The following is a 22,588-nucleotide window of genomic DNA, read 5'->3' as shown; positions in this document are numbered from 1 at the left end:
CCAACCGAAATCCTGCAAAGAAACCCACAAAAAAATGACGAGTATTACTTGAGTTATTCAGCCGTGCCCTTTAAGAGAGTAACGATCTTTGTTTTACCACTTTCTAAGACTTATGCTCACATTTTCCATTTCAGATTGTGTTTTAGGTGCACTCTGTTAAACATCCATTCTTTAGTGCATAAAAAAACATGCCAGGATTTGTGCCGACTCACAGAAATCTTTCTTAGACCTTCAAGTATTGTATTTCCCGCTGAAGCCTCTTCTCACAGCCGTTGCATTTTTACAGAAAGCTGACAGTCGGACCATAAAGCAGCTCTCGTAGTTGTCCTAGTGAATTTGTGTCTTGTGGCACATTGTCAGATATAGAAATTGATCTGTTAAATTCATTTATGAGTGTGCTTTTTTTTTTTTTTTAATGTAGCTGACACTTTTCTCCAAAGGAACTTACAGTGTTAGTCTACCTACAATTATTTGCCCATTTATACAGGTGGGTAATTTTACTGGAGCAATTTAGGGTAAGCAGCTTGCTCAAAGGTAGTATAGCCAGATGGGGGGTTTCAAACCAGCAACCTTTGGATCCAAAGGCAGTAGGGGTACCACTATGCTACTAGCTGAACACTGGATCCCCTACCATCTAGCAATTTCCTTGAAGTCTTAGCTATTTGGGTTCATGGTACCAGCAATGGTAGTATTGACTTCAACTTTTGAACTCGTCTGTCGGGAGAGACAATCTTGGAAAAAACCTTTGCGTCCCATTTCATTCTGCTTTCGGTCACTTGCGATTTGTCCCACATGCCTGCGTGACTATACATTAGACTTACATATAACTTGGATTCAACGCTCAAAATACTGCCTTCATCTCATAAATCACCTCCCGTAAATAATATTTCGTTATCTTCCATTTCCCCCGTCTTTTCGGTCCACGGCTCAGGAGCGCAGTGCACGTTAGATGTCGGTCTTGAAAGAAACATAGACTTTCCTACAATCCAACACTCCCCTGCATAGAGTTCAGGACTTGAATGGAACACCATTCCCATAGCAACTGAACCTGTTTCTGACAGCACGGGGGGGGGGGTTGGGGAAACTACTCATTTTTACTGGGTTGCTATTAGTATCTTTTGGGCTTCTTGCCAAACATATGCAGAAGGTACACAGTATGTAGAGACGTATTTCAAATGAACCGCAGGCATGCGAAGGGTAGTTAGCACATCCACACACACACACACAAAATCTGAAGCCACTTGTCCCAGGCTGGAGGGGGAGGGGACACACCCAGGACGGGACGCCAGTCCATCGCAAGGCACCCCAAGCGGGACTCGAACCCCAGACCCACCGGGGAGCAGGACCCGCTCCAACCCACCGCACCACCGCATGACCCTCTAGGGCAGCTCAACACGACTGTCCCATTATTTCATAGTTCATAAAGAATCATATGATATGGTGATGCGCTCGAGCTTCGCAGGCCGGAGGTTCAGCCGCAGTAGGCAGCGCAGTGAACACAGTCAGTGTCACAGGTGTCCAGCGCCGCCACCTGAGCTCCAGGGCTTATTAGGTGTTTCCACTCGTATCCCTGCCTGATAGGTACCGCTCTTAAAACATAAACGGACAGCTTATTAAACGGAAGGAAGGAAGGAAGGAAAAGGAGGCGGCGGCGGCGGTGAAATGGGGAGAAAGCGCTGCGCTCCAGAACGAGGAGGAGGAGGAGGAGCTTGAGTCTCCCGCCCGGGCTCCTGTCATGGGGCTCGCGCTCTGTCCACCGCACACACACACACCAGCGCGCGCGCGCACTAGTCTCCTACGGCTTGGGGAGCCGCTCGTCTCCTCCTCACACACTCGTCGTCTGCGCTTTTCCCGGAGCCGATATGATGATGTCCCGCAGGTAAGAAAGAAGAGGAGGCCAGCGGAGCGGCTGCGCTTCTTCGTTTCGCTTCAGTTCGACTCACTCTCTCGGTTCTTTGGATGTTTCTTCACTAATTTAACGGCCCTCACTGTCACTCAGTAAACTGTGCTTGTTCGCTCTATAACGCACGGTCATGGCCGCACTTTTATCATGATTAAACTAATAAGTGCCGTATTTTATTAATCATGTACAGAAACTGCAGGTTTTCCTGCTTCGCTCCAGCGACTCCTTCCTCCTTCTTCGCCCTCGGACTCTCTCGCACTCACTGTGTGTCATATACTCCTGTGACTGTGGCTGGAAAGTGTTTAAAAGCGTCGCCCGGCTGCGCTTCTCCGCTCTCGCTTTGCGCCACCATTCATTTCCAGCGAACGTGTTATTTTGTGTTATTTCCACTCGAACGCCGCGCTGCCGTGTTTTCTGTCCGCTTCGTTGTGCCGTATTCGCGCGGCGCGCTCGAGCTCGCGCGCGAGTCCCGTTCGGTGGAGCGTCGGCGTTTCTTCCCGCTTGTACGCGTACTTCGTAGTTGTGCGTTTTGAGCTCCACGCGGGAAAGCGAGGACTGTGCGTTGCCAGAGAGTGTGCGAGCGGTTGTGCGCTCGAGCGTCAGTTACTTTTACTTGAAGTTGTTGTTTTTGTGAGTTGCCTCACAAAAAGTTAACGGAAGTTACCTGAGCGAGAAACCCGAGTTAACGGATCATCGTCGTGTGTCTCCTGCCTGGAGACATCAGTCCAGGTCCTTCCAGTCCCCTCTTCTTGTCATAAATCCCTCTAGACTATGTGATCGATAGTCATTCAGATATTATTAAATAACGAACGTGATGACTAGTTAGTCGCTTAGTAGTGAGGTGATCACTGGTCAGTCAGTAGTTAACAGTGAGTATTATTAGCAGAAGGTCATTTGTAGCGACTGCGATCACTAATCCGTTAGTTACTAGTGAAGTGATCACTAGCCAGACAGTTAGTTAATAATGAACGTGGTCACTGGTTACTCAGTCAGTTAGTTAGTAGTGAAGTGATCCCTCATTTGTCAGTTAATACTAGTGATCACTAGTCAGTCAGTCAATATTATTGCCAGAAGGTCACTTAGAAGTGAATGTGATCACTTCCTTAACTGGCAGAAGGTCACTAGTGATCACTAGTCAGTCAGAGTCAGTTAACGCCGGTGAATATTATTAGCAGAAGGTCATTTGGTAGCGACTGCGATCACCGATTCATTAGTTACTAGTAGTGAAGTGATGGCTAGTCGGTCAGTTAGTAGCGTGGCTCTTGGTTTTACGCTGTCCTCCATGGCATTTATAAGTCGCTTGGTTCATACTCATTGTTTTTGCTGCAGTAACAGCAGGATCCTCCGAATGGTGTTTATTCATGTCTTCTTGAGTCGGCGGTGTGAAGAATCGCGGTGAAATCGGTTTGTTTTCTCCATTTCTACGCGGTCACTTGTCTGCCCTTGTGTGAACGGGCTAAATGCAGACGCGCATCATCATGTGACGTAAGTAAGTGCTCAGAATTGCAGGGGAGTCTGGACTGAGGCTGGGAGAACTGTCACATTTTAGAGAATTAACATTTTAGTTAACGCGCTGCTCTTGGAACGCTGTTGCTCGGGTAACAGGCTTGCACGGGGTGTGTTTTCTTTTAAAAAAAAAAAAAAAAAAAAATTAAAAAAATCTGCGTGTGTGAAGGATTTCCTCCAGCTGCTCTGGTTTCCCCCCACACTCCAAAGGCATATGTTTCAGGTGACCTGGTGGCTTTGAATTGCCCTGTGTGTGATTGAGAGGCTACGCTGTGATAGACTGGTTTTCTGCCTAGGGTGTACCCTTGCATAACCAAGCACCCGGTGCTCCTAGGATAGGTGCCGGACCACCGCAACCCTGACTTGGGCAACCAGTTATCAATAGTGAGTGATTTAAAAAGTTTAATTGCATCTTGACTGAAAATTAAGATGCGATTGAATTGAAAACAGAGTGGCTAGTTCAGAGTATTCCACTTTATCGGCTCTACTTCCACTGTAGATGCCAAAAGGGAATTACTGTAGCTGTATCAGCAACTAAACCAGGTCAAACCAAGGAGATCAAACACAGCTTGCTGACTAGAAGTAGCTTTCAGTGGAGAAACTCTCGCAACATCTAAAAGCAATGAAACTACATCCTCAGCAAGGTATTACAGTTTGGGACAATACTGCTTATGTTTGGCAATAACAGTTATGGAAATGTCCCTTTTGTAGGAATGTAGTTATTTCTCAGATAAACAGGACTGGTCTTTAATATCGCCGTCATGAGTGTTATTGTTTAGTGTCCACCTCACTATCTTTCACACGTTAATCCACACACACACACACACACACACACACACACACACACACACACACACACACAGAGAGGCTGCGATGGCTCTATTGCCAGTAAATGTTAGATGAATCTTCTGCCTCTCACTGATCTTACAGGAACAGGAAGCATTAGCTGAATTTCCTTAGTTACAGAGAGGAGGGGAGGGAGAGCGGGAAGCTATTAGAAAGGGCTTTTGAGACCCAGAAAGTTTTTATAAAATGCATACTCTCACTTATTAGGCACAAGGTCCGTGAGTCACCGTTGTGAAATGAGATGGCATGTGCAAAATTTTCAGGATTGGTACCCAAGCTGAAATTGTAGACTGAACCTGTAGGATGCTGGGTCTACAAGTACAACTCAATGGCACATGTCTCACACCTGCCATTACCCCCCCACCCCGAACAAGTGCTGTAAGACTTGAGTATTATTCTTTTTATTTATTTATTTTTTTTTTTTATAACACAAATATTCCTGGTAACCAAAGCTCAGGAAAGCTGCTCAAATATTTGAATTAGATTCCCATGAAGTGGAAGGTAAAAACAGACTTTTATGTTGAATGGCTGCATCAAAGTGTGTGTGTTTTGGTTTTTATTTACATTTATTTATTTATCAGATGCTTTTCTCCAAAGTGACTCCCAATGAACTGTTATCAGCCCACACCCCTTATTCACCGCAGTGACTTACACTGCTAGATACACTACTTACACTGGGTCACTCATCCGTACATCAGTGGAACACACACACACTATGTATGTATACTATTTGAGTGGAATGTCAGCTGTCTTTCTTATCATTAAGGTACTCCAGCCTGAGTGCTGTAGAAGATGGTCAGTGTCTGTGAAGGTTTCTCAGCGGTGTCATGAAGAAGGGTTTGCTGTTGGGTTTGCTAGTCAGAACAGCAGGTCACACAGTGGTTACAGATGTCACCTTGCGCAAGGTATTTACCCTAATTTGCACCGGTAAAATAGTGATGCTCTTCCTATACAGACCTGGAACTTTGGTGCTTTGGAGAAAAGAGTTGGTCGAATGACATGACAGCGCTCCTCTTCGCAGTTATTTCTTTGTTGTGCTGTTGAGGTCCCCTCTAGAAGATGACATTGTTGTGTTCTCCCCTGCATCTCTGGGCTTCCCCTCCGGCAGCACACGTATAGGAAGGACGGGGTGGCTGGTTTTTACCGAGCCGAAAGCCGGGCTGACTAAGAGGATATGATGGTTTCTCTCCAGCGTGCGGCCGTGAAAAAACATGTCGCAGGAACACAGTGAGTCACCCTGAAATGTCCTCACTTCTGATGGAGGAAAATGCTGTTCGTGGCCTTCGTCGAAATGTTCTTCTAAATTTAGAGTTTTGGGATTTTGTCACGTGGGCAAGGAAGGGGCCTTATAAAATTGTGGTTTTGTAAACCACCACCAGTCAAAAGTGTGTATCCAGCTGTAAAAAATGTATTTTTTTCCATGGCACCAATGTGTTGAAAATTACATTTGCTGTGGAATTGTACACACTTACATATTTTCTTAAATTTTTTCGTTTATTTAGCATTTATTCTCCAAAGCACCTTCCAATGAACTCTACGTAGTATTATCAGCCCACACACCTTATTCCCCGCAGTGACTTGCACTGCTAGATACACTATTCACAATGGGTCACTCATCCATACATCAGTGGAACAATACATAATGTAATTCAATACAATTTTCAACAAAAAAGAGAGGATTTAAAACACTGTTTTGTTTAATAAATAGAATATTTGCAGTTAATGGTTCACGTGGCTATAATGGACTATACTCATTGGTTTTGATAAGATCAATGGCTCTTAGTGCCTTTCGGTATGTTCACGCTTGTTTCCTTGCGTGTTGTTTCATGTATATGTGTCCTCATTTCAGTTTTCTTACGAATAGTCTGTAATTAAAAGTAGTTTTGATCTGTATCAGCAAGCTATATTATTGTTTTGTTTATGTAGCTTAAAATGAAACAAAGTGTATCCTGCAAGAGGGGGCACGGTGGCGCAGCGGGTTTGACCGGGTCTTGCTCTCCGCTGGGTCTGGGGTTCAAGTCCTGCTTGGGGTGCCTTGTGATGGACCGGCGTCCCATCCTGGGTGTGTCCCCTCCCCCTCCAGCCCTACGACCTGTGTTGCTGGGTTGGGTCTTGGCAAACCGGAGCCCATCTGGGGGCAAGCGGTTTCAGACAGTGTGTGTGTGTTTTCTCCAAAGCGACATACATATCATAGAAAATATAATTTGTGCATTACATTAAGAGAAGGAGACATAGTTGCAGATGTGACTAAGTACATTTAGTTTTTCCTTCACCATGTGCACCGATGTTCATCACACAAGTAGCTGCATAAAACTTTACCAGAATATCCATGATTCCCGATAACCTTCCTAGTAGTTTTTTTTTTTTTTTTTTTGAGATGCATATAAGCATTTACGTTAGTTTGCTTTACTTACTTTACTTTTACTGGGCCAATCCGGGTACCTTTCTCCAGGATACTACCTGGAGCTCGTAGGTCACTGGGAGAATTCTGAAAGAGCTGTGGTGGATCATGAGTCGAGTCCAGTCAAGTCAGGTAGGTGATTACCCACAAAGCCCGGCCTTTGCTACCGCACCATGTGAGGTGACTGTGCAGCTCAGCGACAGATCAGGGTCCATGTAAAGCACAAGGTACGCATTCCTGGGCTTAAAATAGTCCTCGGGCGGAATGTAGCCGGTGGCCTACAGACTGAGTGTTGTCACAGCACACGTTTCGTGGTCCGTCTGCTTGGGCGACGAGGCACGCTGCCGGAGCATCCGAGGATTCCGCTTTCGTTCTCCTTGTCACTCACAAGTGGCACATACTGAGCGCTTAAAGTAGGTGAAGTTGGAAACTTACACATGTTGACAGCTTAAAAGGTTTGAGACAATAGAAGTGAATCTGACGTGGCTGATGTGTCCTGGTTTACTTTACTGTCTTCTTTCTTGATAGAAAATCACAAATCGGTAGGATCTGTTCTTCATAATGATTCAGTTAATTCAATTTAATTTGGAAAAAAAAGACAGAAAAAGGATTTATGACAGTTGAAATGAAAAATGACGGTTACAAAAATGAATTTAATTGCAATGAATGAAATAAACCAAAAGATTCTTGAGTTTAACACTGAAATGCTCTGAAAAATGTTACGCTAAATTGAATGGTACGATATGACACGTGTAGAATTTGAGTTGTTGATTGATTGCGTGAAGTCGATTTGAGCTGTAATGATAAACCACTTAGCTGTGATGTGCAAAGTAATTATGGTGGGAGGTTGTTGAGTGCCAAGAGACTTGTAGATGGCAGCTCATTACCAAACAATAACAGGTAAGACAATATACATGTAATTGATGACAAGTTCGCACGTTGATGATAAAGGAAATGCCTGGTAGCGGTTTATTGCAGTCCTACAAATGAGGATTTATTTTCAGGATACTCGAGGTATATGGGACATTGCTTCGCATTAGAATTCTAGGTGTTGTTAGAAGTACATCTGCATTTATTCAACTGGCAGATGTTTTTCCAAAACTACATGCAACTCGGAGTAAAGAAAGTGCGTTTAACACATGAAGCACTCCAGGTACAAACGTACAATTGTGAATCGCGGTACACAGCACTCAAGTAGCTGCCTGTGTAAACGAGCGTAAAATACATAGATTATGAGAGAAGAGGAGCAGCAGCAGATATTGTCATTTTAATTCAATTAACCAACTGAAGTGGAAATACTCTTCAGTGGCTGTTAAGTGAAAGAAGCAGATGGCATTAATGCGGTTAATGTGGTACGCTGCTGTGTCCTAAATCGATAAACTGCCCAATTTCAGGGATTCGCAGAGCTAACGTTAGCTCAGCGGCTGTGCTGTAAACCCTCATGGACATTGCACGTTCTTACTCATCCCTTCACTCACATACGCTCTACGCCGTTCCTTCTTACTGATGCGGCCCTCCTCGGTCACCCCAACGCGGAAGGTGCCTTACCGCGGTTTGAGGCTCATTTACTTCAGCACTGGTCAAACCAAGACATGTATCACCTTTATCCTTTGTGATCACGAACATTTCCGTTCGCGGGCAGCGTCTCACGTTCTCTAGCATTAATTTGCACCTCGTGTGGGTGGCTTTCACATATCTTATGACAACACGTGGGCTCTGGCAGAACGAAGTAGGATGGTGACATTGGGGCGCTGTACGCTTGTCGTTCGTTAATGAAAAATATGGCCGCGCGGTTTTCCGTTTAGCTAAACGGGTGTCGCCAAGCGCACTGAGGCCTTCCGCCTGATGACGATAAACGACAATGGGCAAAGATGTTGTGTGTAATGTTGTCACACGAGTGTATCTCAGCGCTGCGGGCAGTGTTGCTGACAGCTGTGAAAATCAGCGTAAAGACGAAGAATTACCGTTGTTCGGAGTTAAGCTGTTAAGAACTAATAAATGTGCCTACAGTTCCTCTCTTGCCAGCACTATCCATCTCATTTTTTTTAAAACTTTTTCCTTGCATGCAGCAGCCGGTTGGTGTTTATGCATTTTGACGACAGTCAGGAGCCTTTGTTCGTGAAATGAAATAGTCATCGTTCTCAGCTTGCTTCCAAAATTTGCCTTCATTGCCCATGGAAACTTTTTTTAAATTTTATTTTTAAAATCCTTTTGCGGTTTTATAAAAGTATTGTTTTTAATCTCATGAAAATGTCATTGTTTTCCATTGTCCTCCATTATACATTCTCACTGATTTTATGACCATGAATCTGGTGTTTTGTTTATGCGTTATGAAATGCATTGTACTGCAGATATTCTCAAGGTTTTTGACGATATTCAAGTCAGACTGCTTCAGTATAGGTGAGATGCTGCACTGCTATACAGATGAGAGAAACGAAGTGGAAACATCATAGCCTGTTGTTCACTGAAATATTTAATGTTTGGTAAAAGCCCGCAATCCAGTCACTTGAATATTGTGGTGTTATTGGCCCTGCTTAAGTACAACAAGTTTCCATCGACTGTAGTGGCTTCAGGTGGTTGTGTGTTTGCTTCATTGAGGCTGTTAATTTATAATATTGTAAATGCATTTAAGTGCATAATGTTTCATCATTTTAATGTACTTAAAATCAGGAAATAGTGTTGTAGCAGTTTTTATTCCTCCTGTGGGTAGCAGGCTCGTAGTTTTTAAATTCCCTCCAGAGACCACATAAGAAATCTATTACTTCATATTCAGTTTGTAAGTGACACTATTTGTGGAACAGAAATGGTGAGTGTTTAATGATGAACCAAAGCGAAAGCGTACCACGGATGGGCACAGATTGTTGTTTTACTCTGTAACGTGGCTAAAATACAAATCGCATTGACGTGCCGCTTATTTTGAAGTGATTAGTTTTTCCATTTATTCTGCAAAGCCCTCGTTCGAGAGGTTACGATGTGAAAAATGCTGCGGGTATAATTGGTGAGCTTTCAAAGTTTTCTTTGCACTCGGTTTCGAATTCCCACCCCCTTCACCTTGACATTTTAACTTATGTTAAATGAAATGGTGAATCATCTTATTTGAAGGAACCGAGTATAATGGGAGGAAAAGCTTATTGGATGAGTGCAGCGCAACAGGCTTCAGGGCTGCCGGTGGACTTTGTTCCGTGCTCTTTCACCCCTTGGTCTGTGCTCCAGCAAGGCACTCCGTTACCCGGTAACACAACAAAAACGGTTGCCAAGAAACCCCATGCTCCGCATTGCCAGACCAGCCGCAGGTCCTTAGAACACGGCGATACCGGAGGGTAAATCGCTTAAATCGTTCGGGCGGTCTCCAGGCACGGGGGCCCCGAGAGACGGCGGAATGGTATCGGGGCCGAGTTGGACGTGTCTACGTGACCGGCCGAACCCGACGACGGCAGTGCCATTGTCGATCGATTTATTCGTTATTCTCCGTCGGGTAGTTTACTTTGGAGGGTTTTCGGCGCACGCGTCTTTGTCGACAAGGTTTGGCGACTTCCGCCCTAGTCGACACGTTGCGATATCACTCTAACGTGCTCCCTGTTTGGGGTTCACAGCACATAAATTCTTAATCCTTTGCGTGACGAAGAGCATGTATAACTTTGATGAATCAGCGTCTACTCTTATTTTGTGTCAGAGCTGACCTGCTATAAAGAGCATTTAAATACTGCAGTTGAAATGTGCGTTCGCAGCAAGTGCTTTAACGAAGCGAAAATAAGAGGGCTATGAAAATGTGAAAAGGGTTTGCAAGGGGTCTTTTTACTCAGAAATGGTACGGAAGCATTTTTGTAAAGGGCAAGTTCTTAATCTTATATAATCCAGTAAGAAGCCTTGCTCTAGTGCTCAAGATCATAATATTCTAGTTCACGAGTTATTGCTCTTCAGGTAATCCAGTTCAAATCTCACCTACTGCTGTAGTACCCTTGAGCAAGGTACTTACCCTAAAGTGCTCCAGTAAAAATACAAAGGTGTAAAAAATCGGAAGTAGCTTAACATTGTGAGTCGCTTTGGAGAAAAGTGTTGGCAACATGAATAAATGCAAATGTAGGTTTGGCCAAGTTTTGTACCAAAACTGGTTCTTGGAAGTCGATGTAGGAGCAGCCAGTGTGTGCGGCTCCGCGTCTCCTTTTCCGTTTGCGTGTGGAACGTGAGCAACGCAAGCGTATGAAGTCGCGTAGGCCCGTGTGAAATTAACAGAAACATCAGGAACTTATGAATAATTGGGCAAAACTTGTTTTGACATTTAAATATATTGAGATAAAACGTGTTACGTGACGTTGATGCCATATTACTGTGCTTAATACTTTCCAACACCTTAATTTCACTACGCGCGAAGATTTATTCCGAGTGTCCTCGCCACAAAATGTTGGGTGAATAAGAATAATAATTTAGTTGTTGGTGGAAATACATGCACATCCTGTCTGTGCGTGTATCTGTGTTCTCATGCAACTTTTCTTTACGTGGTTAAGGCAAATTTATGTGCTGTTAGAATATGTTTGCATTGCAGAAAAAAAAAAAATGTTGCTAAGGGAAGAATCCAGGGCTATAGCTCTGGACTGGTTATCTGCTTATGTACAGCTTTTTTTTTTTAAAAAAAATTATTAATCCATCTCGCTACAAAGCATGAATGTTGAATTTGTAAAGCTTATACACAAGTGCCGTAAACCGAAGCCTCGTTTATCGTGAGCGTTCTTCCCCTAACCCAGACTGCAGGCTGCACAGACGAGGACCGGCAAAATCTCTTCCGTCTTTTCTCGGTGCTTTTTGCACGAGTTTCCATGCGTGACACTAGAGAGGGGTTGGCAGGGGCGAGGTCTGCGTGCTCGACTCCTGTACCCTCCTCCGTGTCTAATTTTATCCCCAAGTAGAGGAGGTGATGGTCGCGGCACTGCCGGGTGGCGTTGGCCAGCAGGCATCTCATATCTCCATCCTAAAAATATCAGCAGCTTTTCCAAAATGCACACGCTGTAGCTTGTCCGTGACTGATTTAACCCTGGCAGAGCTTCAGAGTAGACGAACGGACACTAAGAATATCCCCCTTTGTCACCAGGGCCAGGCCTATAAATAGGCAGTGCTATTGAACCTGGGGAGCGTTACATAAGGGCTGAGGCCTGGGCATGGTGCGAGCTCCTCGCTGCTGAGCTTCCTCTGGCGCGGTGCTGGAGAACGGAGCTGGAGCCGGAGCCGGAGCCAGGGTTGGGCCTCTTCGCCACCCAGCTCGGGTGCCGAACGTGGGTGCTGTCAAGAAACAGCATCTAAGTGTGCATGTTGGTTTTTTCCTCTGTGTCGAAACTTTGTTCTCCATCGTGACGCGGGACGTGCATGGGAAATGCATCCTGGGCGTATTCATTACCACATGTCCTTCAGGACTCCTGGAGCCGGGTAGTTATTTCTAGTAAGCGTCCGAATTACTGTGGTATATACGATTGCGTTTGTTTTTTTTTTTTTCCTCTTCTCAGCAGATGCTTTTCTTCGTAGCAACCTATATATCTCACAAAACAATACAGAGCTACATTCCACCAACGGTTAGAAGCATCCAAATTCAAACACGTGATTCTTGGCTACGGTCAGTTTGTTTCCTGCTGCCGTTTAAACCAGCGTAAATTACTCGGGTAGCCGTACGCAGTTCACGTGGTACGTGTTTATCGAACACGCAGAAGATCGGCGAAGAAGTGATTCTGAAAGAGGTGTGTTTTGGAAGCCTTCTTGAATGATTCGGCAGTTCTGAGTAAGACAGGAGAGTCATTCCCCCGCAGCGCAACCAGAAAGTACAACCTCTGCGTTCGTGATTTCGGACCTTTTCTGCGTGGGACCGCCGAGGGGGACGCTGGTGAAGGAGCGTGGCATTGTGGCAGGGTACACGGGGTGAGGCTTAGAGCTGTGGAAGGCACTGCTCTTTATTCCAACCTCTGTGGGGAAAAGTGCTGCTATAGGTTTTCATGGTCCGGTACGTTGTTTTTCTTTTTGGGGGAGGGAAATGAGCCAGAAGACGAGCGTCTTTGACGAGAGGCTCGGCGGCGGGAGAGTTGACGGCGTTTCCATTTCTGAGATTACGAGCAGCAGAGAACTATTGTAAGAGGTGGTGATTCAGCCCCGTCAACCTACGAACGCCTCGGAGTCATGGTAACGTGCATTTTCCACCGTTCCTCTCGTTTCTGTCCGGCCTCCGCAACCGTAGTTTCGGTGTCCTTCGCGAGCAACGTCCGAGTCCTTCGTGCGAACCGAAAGAGTTTCCGCTACAAATGAGCGACAGAGAGAGCGACGCTTGGCTGGCCGCGCAGGTGGCGGCTCCTCTCCGTGCAGGTGTACAGTTATCCCAAAACACCGTCACCGCGGCGCCACACCGATCCCGATGATAAGCGGTACCGATGGTGCGGGTGCCGTCGAGTTCAGCGCTCTTAGAAACTGGTTGCGGGAGTATGTGCTCAGGAGTTCGTGGGTGACGTTGCGGAGAGGATACTGACTGCCTACTGCCTACTTCCTGTTTCACCGACTCTGGTTTTTTTCAAACCTCAACATCTGTCACTCCTCCACGCGGGTACAGAGAAATGAGCGGCGCGGAGAGAACGAGAAGGGAGCGCGGCCGCCCAGCGCTCGCCGCCGCGCAGAGGCTGATTGCACAGGCCGGCACGCTTTCCAGAGAAGCTCGTTGAAACCCCAGATTAGCCCCCTCCCCCCCGCCGCCGTCCTGCCGCCACCCTTTGGCGAGACCCTGCACCATCCCCCTTTCCTTGTGTAATACTCTGTGCTGTGGATTACCAAACTGGCGACCTGCTCTGCTCACAATGGTGAGGTATGAACACATGATTTATTGTTGCTGCTTTTGTTTCCATTCTTCCCATATTCCTTAGTGCTGAAGAATTTGTAAGGAACAGTTATTGCGTGGCTTTTTTTTTTTTTTTTTTTTTTTTTTTTGTGGCCTCAGGCTTGTTATGTTGCCATAGTGGAACAAGAGTGGATGTGCTACGTAGTGATTTAATTTGCGCATCGTGGGTCCCTGATTTACTTCTGCAGAGGCTGCTGGTTGGCTTCGCCGTGATTCCTGCATGTGGTCACTGAGGGTTTCTCACGTTCGCATCGAGCCTTGTGTAGGAGCGAGCTGTTGTCCTTGCCCATCAAGACACTGCCGTTTGGACCGCAAGGTGTGGGGCGCTGCACGACGGCCGTAATTTCGCCCCATCGCTTTCTTTAGACGTTAGTTTCACCGTAAGGCCAGGAAGCGTTTCTTTGCATTGGCCCAAAAACTTAATATCGAAGCGCCTGGTTCTTTCAACGCCGTTCAACAAGGATGCAGAAATTGCAGACAGTAATACGTAACGTGGGTTCTGCCTCGTGGGGCTTTGCTGACGTTGCCGTCATCTCTGCTTCTGTTTACTGTATTTGTTCTGAAGCGAAGGGAACGCGGTGGACGAAGTCGGCTAAACTGTCTCTTTTGCGGGGGATTTTCGGATTCCTGCACGGTACTCGGAATCCTTCCCCTTTTCTGCCCCAACAGGTGAAACGCTGAGCGGTTCACCTGCCGCGGTGGCACTCGAGATGAAAGGCTGCTCGTTTCCGTGGTTCACCGTCGAGCGTTCGCTATCTCGGGTGTTTATCTTCGTGCGAAGGATGTGTACTTTTCCATGACACGGCCTCGCTGCGTACACGAGCAGAAACGTGAAGCCTGCGTTTAATCTGTCCAAGATGGATGTGGAAATTGAAAATATGCATAAATGGTCGGTAAAAAGCAGCGGCGACGTGAAACGTGCACCTTTGGTATAAGGTCATGCGCCCTTCGTATAAAGTCCCACCCCGATGTCGTTCCCCATTTTCACAACTTGACTGATTTTTAGTTTTAATTTAATTCCATTTAACGGTTCTCGTGTTTTACTTTGAAAATTCTCAAGAACGAAGCTGAATTTTATCTAGCGGCCCATTGCACAGAAGGGACGCGCACGAAGGTCGAGGGTTCAAGAGCGGTGACTTAATGGGGATTTATTTGTCCTCCTCGCCAGCAGTACGAACATCTTCGGGGAGCGATCCCTTCTGGTGCGCCGAGTAAGATCGGTGCGGACCAGTACGTTCGGCTGTCAGCCGAGGGTGAGAACATTGTGTTTTTCTCACATCCCCAGGGTGGGAGTGCTGGGCGAACAAGTCGGCTCTTTGTGTTCCTCTCGGCCACTTTCCATGCTCGGTCTGCTCAGCTGTCCCGCTCAAATCTATGGGTGTCTTTTGAAACCGAACCTAAACATCTGTTCAGTTAGACATGATGCACTGTAGCAAAAATGGTTCTTTGCTCTCTTTGGTCTCGCATTTAATACGTCTTACCAGGTCACCAGGTTCGGGACGTTGTGTTGCACCATTAAGCACCAAGCAGCATCTCGAGGATCGTGCTTCCGTTTCTTTGCGGGCGCCACGGAGCTCCTGTCGGGAGGAGACGCTTGACCCGTACCGGAGGTGTAGCGGTGAGCTGTGCCATGTGTGCCACGGTGTGTCTGCCACCATTGCGTCTTCCCTTCCGTTCGCTTACCAGCGCAGTCTCCGGCACGATGATAAAACCGCAAGAACAAATTTACGGTAAAATTCCATCGATGTGGGTGGAATACTGATATCGGTGTGCATGAATACTCATGTACTGCGTTGTTCAATTCTGCTGTTCCTTGGATGCCTTAAAACCTGTGGCCGATCGGTCAGTTTCAATAATTAAATCGCATTTTGGTTTGATAGTTGAAACGAGAACATCGAACAGAACCAACGTTGAGCGATAAATTCACTATTCCTCCACGCCCTTTTTAGTTAGTGAAAATGAATGAATGCATTAACTTTTAGTATTGACTTGCAGAGGAGTATCACTAAAACAATATTATGTTCCAGTGATGTTTCTATGATGGATGAAATAAATGTTTGATAGGGTTTCTCTGTGTAGACATTCACTGGACTTGAAGTGATGGTTTCGCTCACAGTGTTGCACACAAGCACATAAGCCTCCCTGCGGTTCAGTTGATTTGTCCAGCATTTTTGGCTACAATTTGCCAGGTTCTTGACACATTTGCCAGTTATTTGCCAATGTAAGCAGTGTATTTTTACTGATGGTGGTGTATAAAGGCTCGCCCAGCACTACACTCCTTCGCACCAGCTTCCTCATCCACTCGCGGTGGTCCTGAGTACCACTGGTACCGTCACAGTGATGTGAACTGTCTCTCTAAACATGCGGTGCGGCCGAGCTCATCGTGTTGCCTTACTTGCTTATCTGGGGTGGAATCCTTTTTTTATTATCATTTATTTAACTTTTTCTCTCTCGCTTTGGTGTTTCGTTAGCTTATCAAAAGATACGCTTCCTGAAATCGTATAGTAAGTTGACAGCTTCGACAGATGCTTTGCTTGTTATTGGGCCAGCTGGTAGTGTAGTGGTTAGAACTGCTGCCTATGGCCCCGAAGGTCATGGGTTCGAATCTCACTTCTGGCTTTAGTACCCTTGAGCAAGGTACTTACCCTAAATTGCTCCAGTGGAATGACCCAGCTGTATAAATGGGGAGAAAACCGTACGTAGATTAACACTGGCAGTCGTTTTGGAGAGAAGCATGAGATAAATGAATAAATTCAAGTGTTATATGGGCCATTTTACTGATACGTACCGGTACGTTGGAGACATTTAGCAAGAGCTTGAGCTCAACCTACTTTACAAACAGGACTGTGTACAGTGCCTTAGGTACTCAGTTTTGAAATACAAATAAGTGCATACCGTGAAGTAACTGTCACATATATAACATTTGTTGGTGTGATTATTGTCTGAAATGTCGTTTGCTGTTTTGCTTAATTGTATAATATTATATTTATGGTTTTGTCGGTTTGCAGATTCATTTTCTACCCACTTGTCCCCAGCGTAATATCCCCACCCGATGGGATAATTTCACAAAATAAACGAGTCGTCATTTGCTCATTAGCCCATAGAAGAGTGTACATGAAATACAGCATTTATTGATAATTAGTTTGTAGCTGCCGTTGGTGCAAGGAAACGTGCCGTGTGAGGGTTGTACGTTAAGCTGCTTGCGATGCCCAGTTATAACCTCCGGGTTTTTTTTTACTGTATAAGTTCGGAGTTGGTACCTTAACCCTACAGCAGGATTGCGATTCAGCCTTCATCTTGCAAGCTATCAGTCCTAATAACCACACTATCTGCCGCCTCTGAATACCTTGCATAGTAAACTTCTGGACTGCAGTCACATCTCACTGTAGATCCTCTCCGTTTGTGGACCCAAGCGGGAAATTCAGTAAAGTACTATGGCTCGGACTCGTACGGCCGTTGTCCTGGTAATCAAATTTTATGCACTTAGTCTCTTGGGGGGTTAAAATGCTGTTTGTATTAAAATTTCTGAATACGTAATGTAGGAAAGTCAGACTTATTTGGTTTGACTAATTCTGCATAAATCTATAAAAGGCATTTTCTGCAGTTTATTGTAATTGGGTTTATTCTTTGTGGATTATGCATATTCCATATTTCCCCAAATTCTATTTATATGTTCTGTGTGTGTTTTCGGAGACGTGAATGCATCTTGCAGGCCGTTTCTCCTCGTGTGTAATGGGTGGTTACACGTTAGAAGTAGTCTGCTGCTATTAGTTTTGCGTAGTGAAGCGAGAGGGAAAGAAATGTGTATGAAGGAGCGTGTCGCTCCCACGGTGGAGACGAGCTCCTCCACCCACCCCCGACGCCTGCCTGGAGTTCCATCCGGGTCACTGGGCTCGACAGGATTTCCTCATTGGCGCATTGTGTACGGGATAAAGAATTTTAATTACCAAACAACTTTAAAGAATTTTGGTTTTAATTTCAACGATTAGAAAGTGCTTTCCAATCCCCGCAGAAATTGATTTGTGCCGGAAGTTATAAAGAATAAAAAAATAAACTTGCTGATCTAATGCAGTTTTTCATGGGATAATTATCTAGCCACAGCAGGTTGTGGTCATACATATTTAGCGTTTCTGGGTAATTTTTTTTTTTTTTAAAGCCTTTCTCTTCACACGCTTTTTTTTTTTCCCCCCAGATGTTTTGTTCCGAGAACCACCCTTGGTAGAACATTATCACAGATTTGTGCAGGTGGGGGTGAAACGTGTGACGTGTAAAGGAGTTAATCGCTAAGTCGTCCCTCCCGGGTCTGCGCTTTGTTTCACCGGGTAGTTCGCATGTTCTTAGTAATTCGAGTTTACACACATGGCGATGTGCACTAGAATGTCTCGAGGCTCTCCTTGGAGGGCCGTGAGACTTGACGTCAGCAGAAATGGAGCTGCGGCATGTGCGAGCCCTCATGATCCGGCTGACCCGGCGACCGTGCGGGAAGGCCGATCTGGAGCCGGCATGATCTGTGGCTGCCGCATCTGTTTTGCCTGGCTGAAATAACCCGTGTGGTCACTTTTTTTTTTTTTTTTTTTTTTTTCCCCCCTTCCTTCTTCTTTGTTTGTCTTTCTTGCAGGTGGTTCCACCCCAACATCACCGGTGTAGAGGCAGAGCAACTCCTACTCACCCGAGGGGTGCACGGGAGCTTCCTGGCCAGACCCAGCAAGAGCAACCCAGGCGACTTCACTCTTTCTGTCAGGTACCACGCGGCTCTCTTTCTGTCGTTTGGGTGGCAGACCATCTCTCGCGAGTCGCTCAACGTCGTGGTGGGGGGAGGGGCAGCTGGAGCGCTGTCAGCCGTACGCGAACATTTGGTCTCGGGTTTGCCCTTAATCGCGTCCCCTGGTCGCTCTGAACCACATATGGCCCCAGACAGCACTCTTAAGTGTGTGTGTGCGCACTTTTTCCCCTCTGTTACCATGTTTTGATGCATAAGCACTTTTTTCCCAGGGTTTATGTTTGAGGATGCTATGGGCGTTCTCTGCTTTCTGCTTGTTGTACAGATTCTGTTCTCTAGAGGCACGGGCAGAGATTTCCATGACACGGACCCATAGGGGAAGCTCACCTGCGTGTCCCTCAGTAAGACGAGCCTCGTTACTGAGCGGTGGCTGCGTCCGGGTCTCCTCCACTCTGTGAACAGCAGCGGAAATTTCAAACCACCCCCGAAACAGTGATTTAGTAGCACAAAGTAGGAACTGTAAAACCCCCTTATAAATTCGTGAAAGTAAAGCACAAATCCACGGCAGATCTGTTTCTTGCCACCCCTTTTGTATGCGACGGTGAAATCGCACTTTCGGTTGCGAGTTTTATTTTCAAAAGTACTCGAGAGTTTTGGTTTCAACAATTCCGAAAAGATTTGCTGTCCTCGCATGTTGGTGCCGCTTTTGGAGGGTTATGAAATCATTTGGGGAGCGTGCCCCGTGTGTGGAAAAGTTCATTCGCGCAAGATAGACACAGGAAGTGCAAAAATGACAGCCAGAAATAAGCAGCGGTGGAAAAAGTGGTTTTTTGCTGGGCCTAAAAAGGCAAATTTAAGCAACACCTGTGGCCAAGTTTCCATATGGCCCAAACAGGCAACGCTCGAAGGTGCTCGCACGCGTCTTCCAATCTTCACTCGACCGAGGTGCGCTTGTGTTCGGTTATGGCAGAGGAGAAAGTCGAGATACCTGCTGGGGGGCCCGCCTCGCTCGAGATGGTCGGCGAGCTCCCCGACGCGTCGGCGTCTCGGGCCTCGGTTCGCGCGGGCTTGTCTGAAAGGTCGTCCCTTTGTGCCGAAGCCAGAAGCTGATGTGCTGACCGGGGCACATGGAACGGCTCATTCTCCCCGAGTTTATTTTCAGCCCCAAAGTGAGGTCACTGCTACCAAGTCTCGCTCACCTCATTGATAGGGTATGCGTTGAGACTGATTCGGGACGCTTATGGACACTAAGCACGGTGCGTGTGTGTTGCTCAGAAGGAATGCGTTAGTTAGTCAGCATCTAACGTTTAAAATAATCTAAATTAGCTCCGATAAAATGAGCCATTGCTTTTAGCTGTGATCTGAAATATACCGATATCTAATAATCACCATTGGAAAGGTCCATCCCTAATATTTAGAATTGTGTTCATTTGGGGAGCAGACTGGTTTATACATAGCTGCTGCTTTTTCTTTATTTTTATTTATTTAAAAAACCCTCTGTTAAAACTGTTACGTGTTACTTGCACAGAGAACTGGTCCCGCTTCTTCATAAGTCAACCACTGAGAAACATTTTCACTTCTAATTTGCACTTGAAGTCTGCATAGAGCACAATTAGTTTTTTCGTGCCCATCGGTATTTTTCTAATCTCTATACAGGTGGCTCCCGATTTATGATGGTTCTACTTGCGATTTTTCTTTTTTTTTTTTGCCTTTGCGATGGTGAGCTGGCGATAGACGTTAAGCAGAAGCCGAACTTTGAATACGATACGCGGAGCGATACTCTCTTGCGATGCTGGGAAGCGACAGCAATCCGCGTCGCCCAGTCTGTCACGCAGAGGTGTGTATTTGGTGTGTTACGTGTATTTTCGACTTACGAAATTTTCAACTTACGATGGGTTTCGGGGAACGTTACCCCATCGTAAATCAAGGACCACCTGTACAGCGTTTGAATTACTTTCACAATGTTTCTGTCGCTGACTGGCAATTGATAAGTTCAAATATTTTAAAAGAACAGGTTGCGACATTTGTTTTCGGAGGTTTCATTCTGTTTCGTCTTGACATCAAGTCCTCAGATTCCCATGAATGTGTGGTGCTACAAAATGATAAAGAACAGTTTGGGAAATACTGGGATTTCAGTGACACCGTAAAACAAAGTGGGAGACATATTCCACAAAAAGTAAATGTAGAAATGCAGGGTTTGCTTTAAACTGCCTTCATTTTATAAATTTAAAAATGACATTGTGCTGCAAAAATAGGTATTTAAAATGAAATTGCATGAGAACTTAGATCCAAATAAATACATTCATTGCCTAAAATACTCAGTGATCATCTTCAAAAAACAAATTACCAGGGCTGTGTTTGAAGTTTATCCCACTGTTCAGACTTATTATTTATCTTATTTTATTGTATTTCCATCTTGTGGTATACATTTACATTCTTTGGCTTACTCTTTACCCGCATTTAGGAAGGTTAATTTTAATTCCGCTGCTTCTATAGAGAAGTATTTCAGAGGTGGAAATTGGCTCTGGTGGGATACCTTTAGTTTTGTGCAAGTTTTGTACAGTTTCCTCCAGGATTAATAAAGTTTAATTGCCTGTCTTGACCTTCTCATTTCCTTCTTTCTTTCTTTTGGGCTATACTAGTTAAAAAACAGTTTTAACCAATTCATGTGGATATTTAAAAAATTTTAACCAGTTTGATATATGCACCCCATGCACCAACTGGAAGCCAGCGAAATGTCTTCAAATCCATAATTCCCTGAAATCATTTTACATTGTTTATATGTAATCAAAATCATTTCATATTGTTTATTTTATGGCGATCTGTTGGGCTGTTGCAGCATGCAAGTGAAGTTGAGATAATATTGCCGGCGTATTCACGCATTCCTTATCCGAGTACTTTGTTACTCGTTCTAAAAATATATTTATTGCACTTATTTTTCCAGTGACCTTTAAGGTCATATGATTTGTCATAGTCATCTGATTCATAACCCACGAAAGAAACTGAACGTTTTTACACCGCAATTCCACTGTACGGACTGGGAATTCAAACGAAGGGACTTTCTTTGCTTGCATATTCTCGAAATGTGTTCTGCATGTTTTAAGCATGTGGTGTTGGGGGTGTAGGCAGAGTCAGGTATGCAAGAGGGCTTGGCTTGTGAGCATGCTTCAGGGGTGGCGGTCAAAGTGTTGAGGGTGTGGGGTGTCTGAGAATGGCAGGAATGACAGTCAGATGTTTCAGCTGATCATCCTCTGCTCTCTGCCGCAGGCCAGTCGGGACGTACACAGGAACTGTATAGCGGTGAAATCCCATACCTGAAAGCCCTTCCAGCAGCCTTCATCAGCCATTACTGCGCACACGGTGCTCGCAAGACCAGCATGCACCCAGCGCTCTTGTGTTTTTCATAGGGAATGTCACTGGCGGAGTAACTTGCCTGGCCTTCTCGTCGTTTGAGTTTTACCCAGAGGTTTCCCACCGCTCCAGGAGATCTCCATGTGGAAGAACTGTGGGGACTTCTGCTAGTTTCTTTCTTTCTTTCTTTCTTTCTTTCTTTAAATACATAGCACCAGTAAATACCAGATGGGGTTGGAAATTCTCTGTCACGTAGACTTAATTTGACGTATCAGATTTGTCGCTGAAAATAGGACCACTGCGAGGAAAAAGATCTATAAATGAAACCTTAAGATGCCTTGTTCCACATCTCCTAAATTAGTAGTAGCTGTAAGTGGGTTGGGTCCTCACTCTGGCTCGGTAAGTGAAGACTTCCTAATTTTGGTTCTGCAGGTACACCCCTCAGATACGATGGCACTGTGTCTGATGGAAGCAGGTAGCACTTCAGTCTTTGCTCTTGATATCGAGGGTCCTTCTGAAGGAAGGAAGGGCTGCCCAGACACTGCCGCGATGACAGCGGGGGCGATGTGTGTATTTTTGAAAGGTGGTGTAGCTTTCCAGAAAGGAACATTCATCCAAGAACGGCAGTTCTCAGCTGTGAGCTGTCCACGGATGCCCTCACGACGGCACTGCATTAAATCACAGAGATGGCCCTGGTTCACAATGCTGCCACCCAGCCCCTGGTCCCTGTAAGGGCCACCGGCACCGTGTCCTGGCCCCAGAGAGACCGATATATCTGCTAGCACTCAGCGTTGCTAAAAGCGTTTCTAGAAAGCACAGAGTGGATTTCAAGTGAGACATTCCATGAAGTGGCTTGGCCTGCCTTGTGTAAATTTTAATCCACTAATTTCTGTTGATTTATAGGTCTGCTTAATTCCACATTCAAACTAAAGGGGAAACGTGTAATAAGTATGATTTATGAGCAGATTTCAGTGAAGCTTGTACATGTGTCAAGGGGCT

At 45.5% G+C, this 22,588-nt stretch overlaps 1 protein-coding gene across 7 annotated transcripts in view; it reads left to right on the top strand.

Moving 5' to 3' along the window:
• Positions 1–1,786: 1,786 nt before the first annotated feature.
• The window catches only part of LOC108933903 (tyrosine-protein phosphatase non-receptor type 11-like), a 36,088-nt gene continuing 15,286 nt past the window's right edge, over positions 1,787–22,588 (top strand). For 4 of the 7 annotated variants that reach the window (XM_018751298.2, XM_018751297.2, XM_018751296.2 and 1 more), the window contains exons 1-2: positions 17,163–17,440; positions 18,137–18,259. In XM_018751298.2, the coding sequence (XP_018606814.1) occupies positions 17,319–17,440; positions 18,137–18,259 (245 nt within the window). In that variant the 5' untranslated portion in view covers positions 17,163–17,318. Of the gene's footprint in view, positions 1,880–5,130; positions 5,483–13,400; positions 13,486–17,162; positions 17,441–18,136; positions 18,260–22,588 lie in introns of those variants that run through there. The other 3 variants (XM_018751301.2, XM_018751299.2, XM_018751303.2) reach the window with 3 other exon arrangements.

The sequence above is a fragment of the Scleropages formosus genome, chromosome 2 (assembly GCF_900964775.1).
Source record: "Scleropages formosus chromosome 2, fSclFor1.1, whole genome shotgun sequence".
Lineage (NCBI taxonomy): Eukaryota > Metazoa > Chordata > Actinopteri > Osteoglossiformes > Osteoglossidae > Scleropages > Scleropages formosus.
The sequence above is the reverse complement of the archived record's forward strand: the minus strand, read 5'-3'. Positions and strand labels throughout refer to the sequence as shown.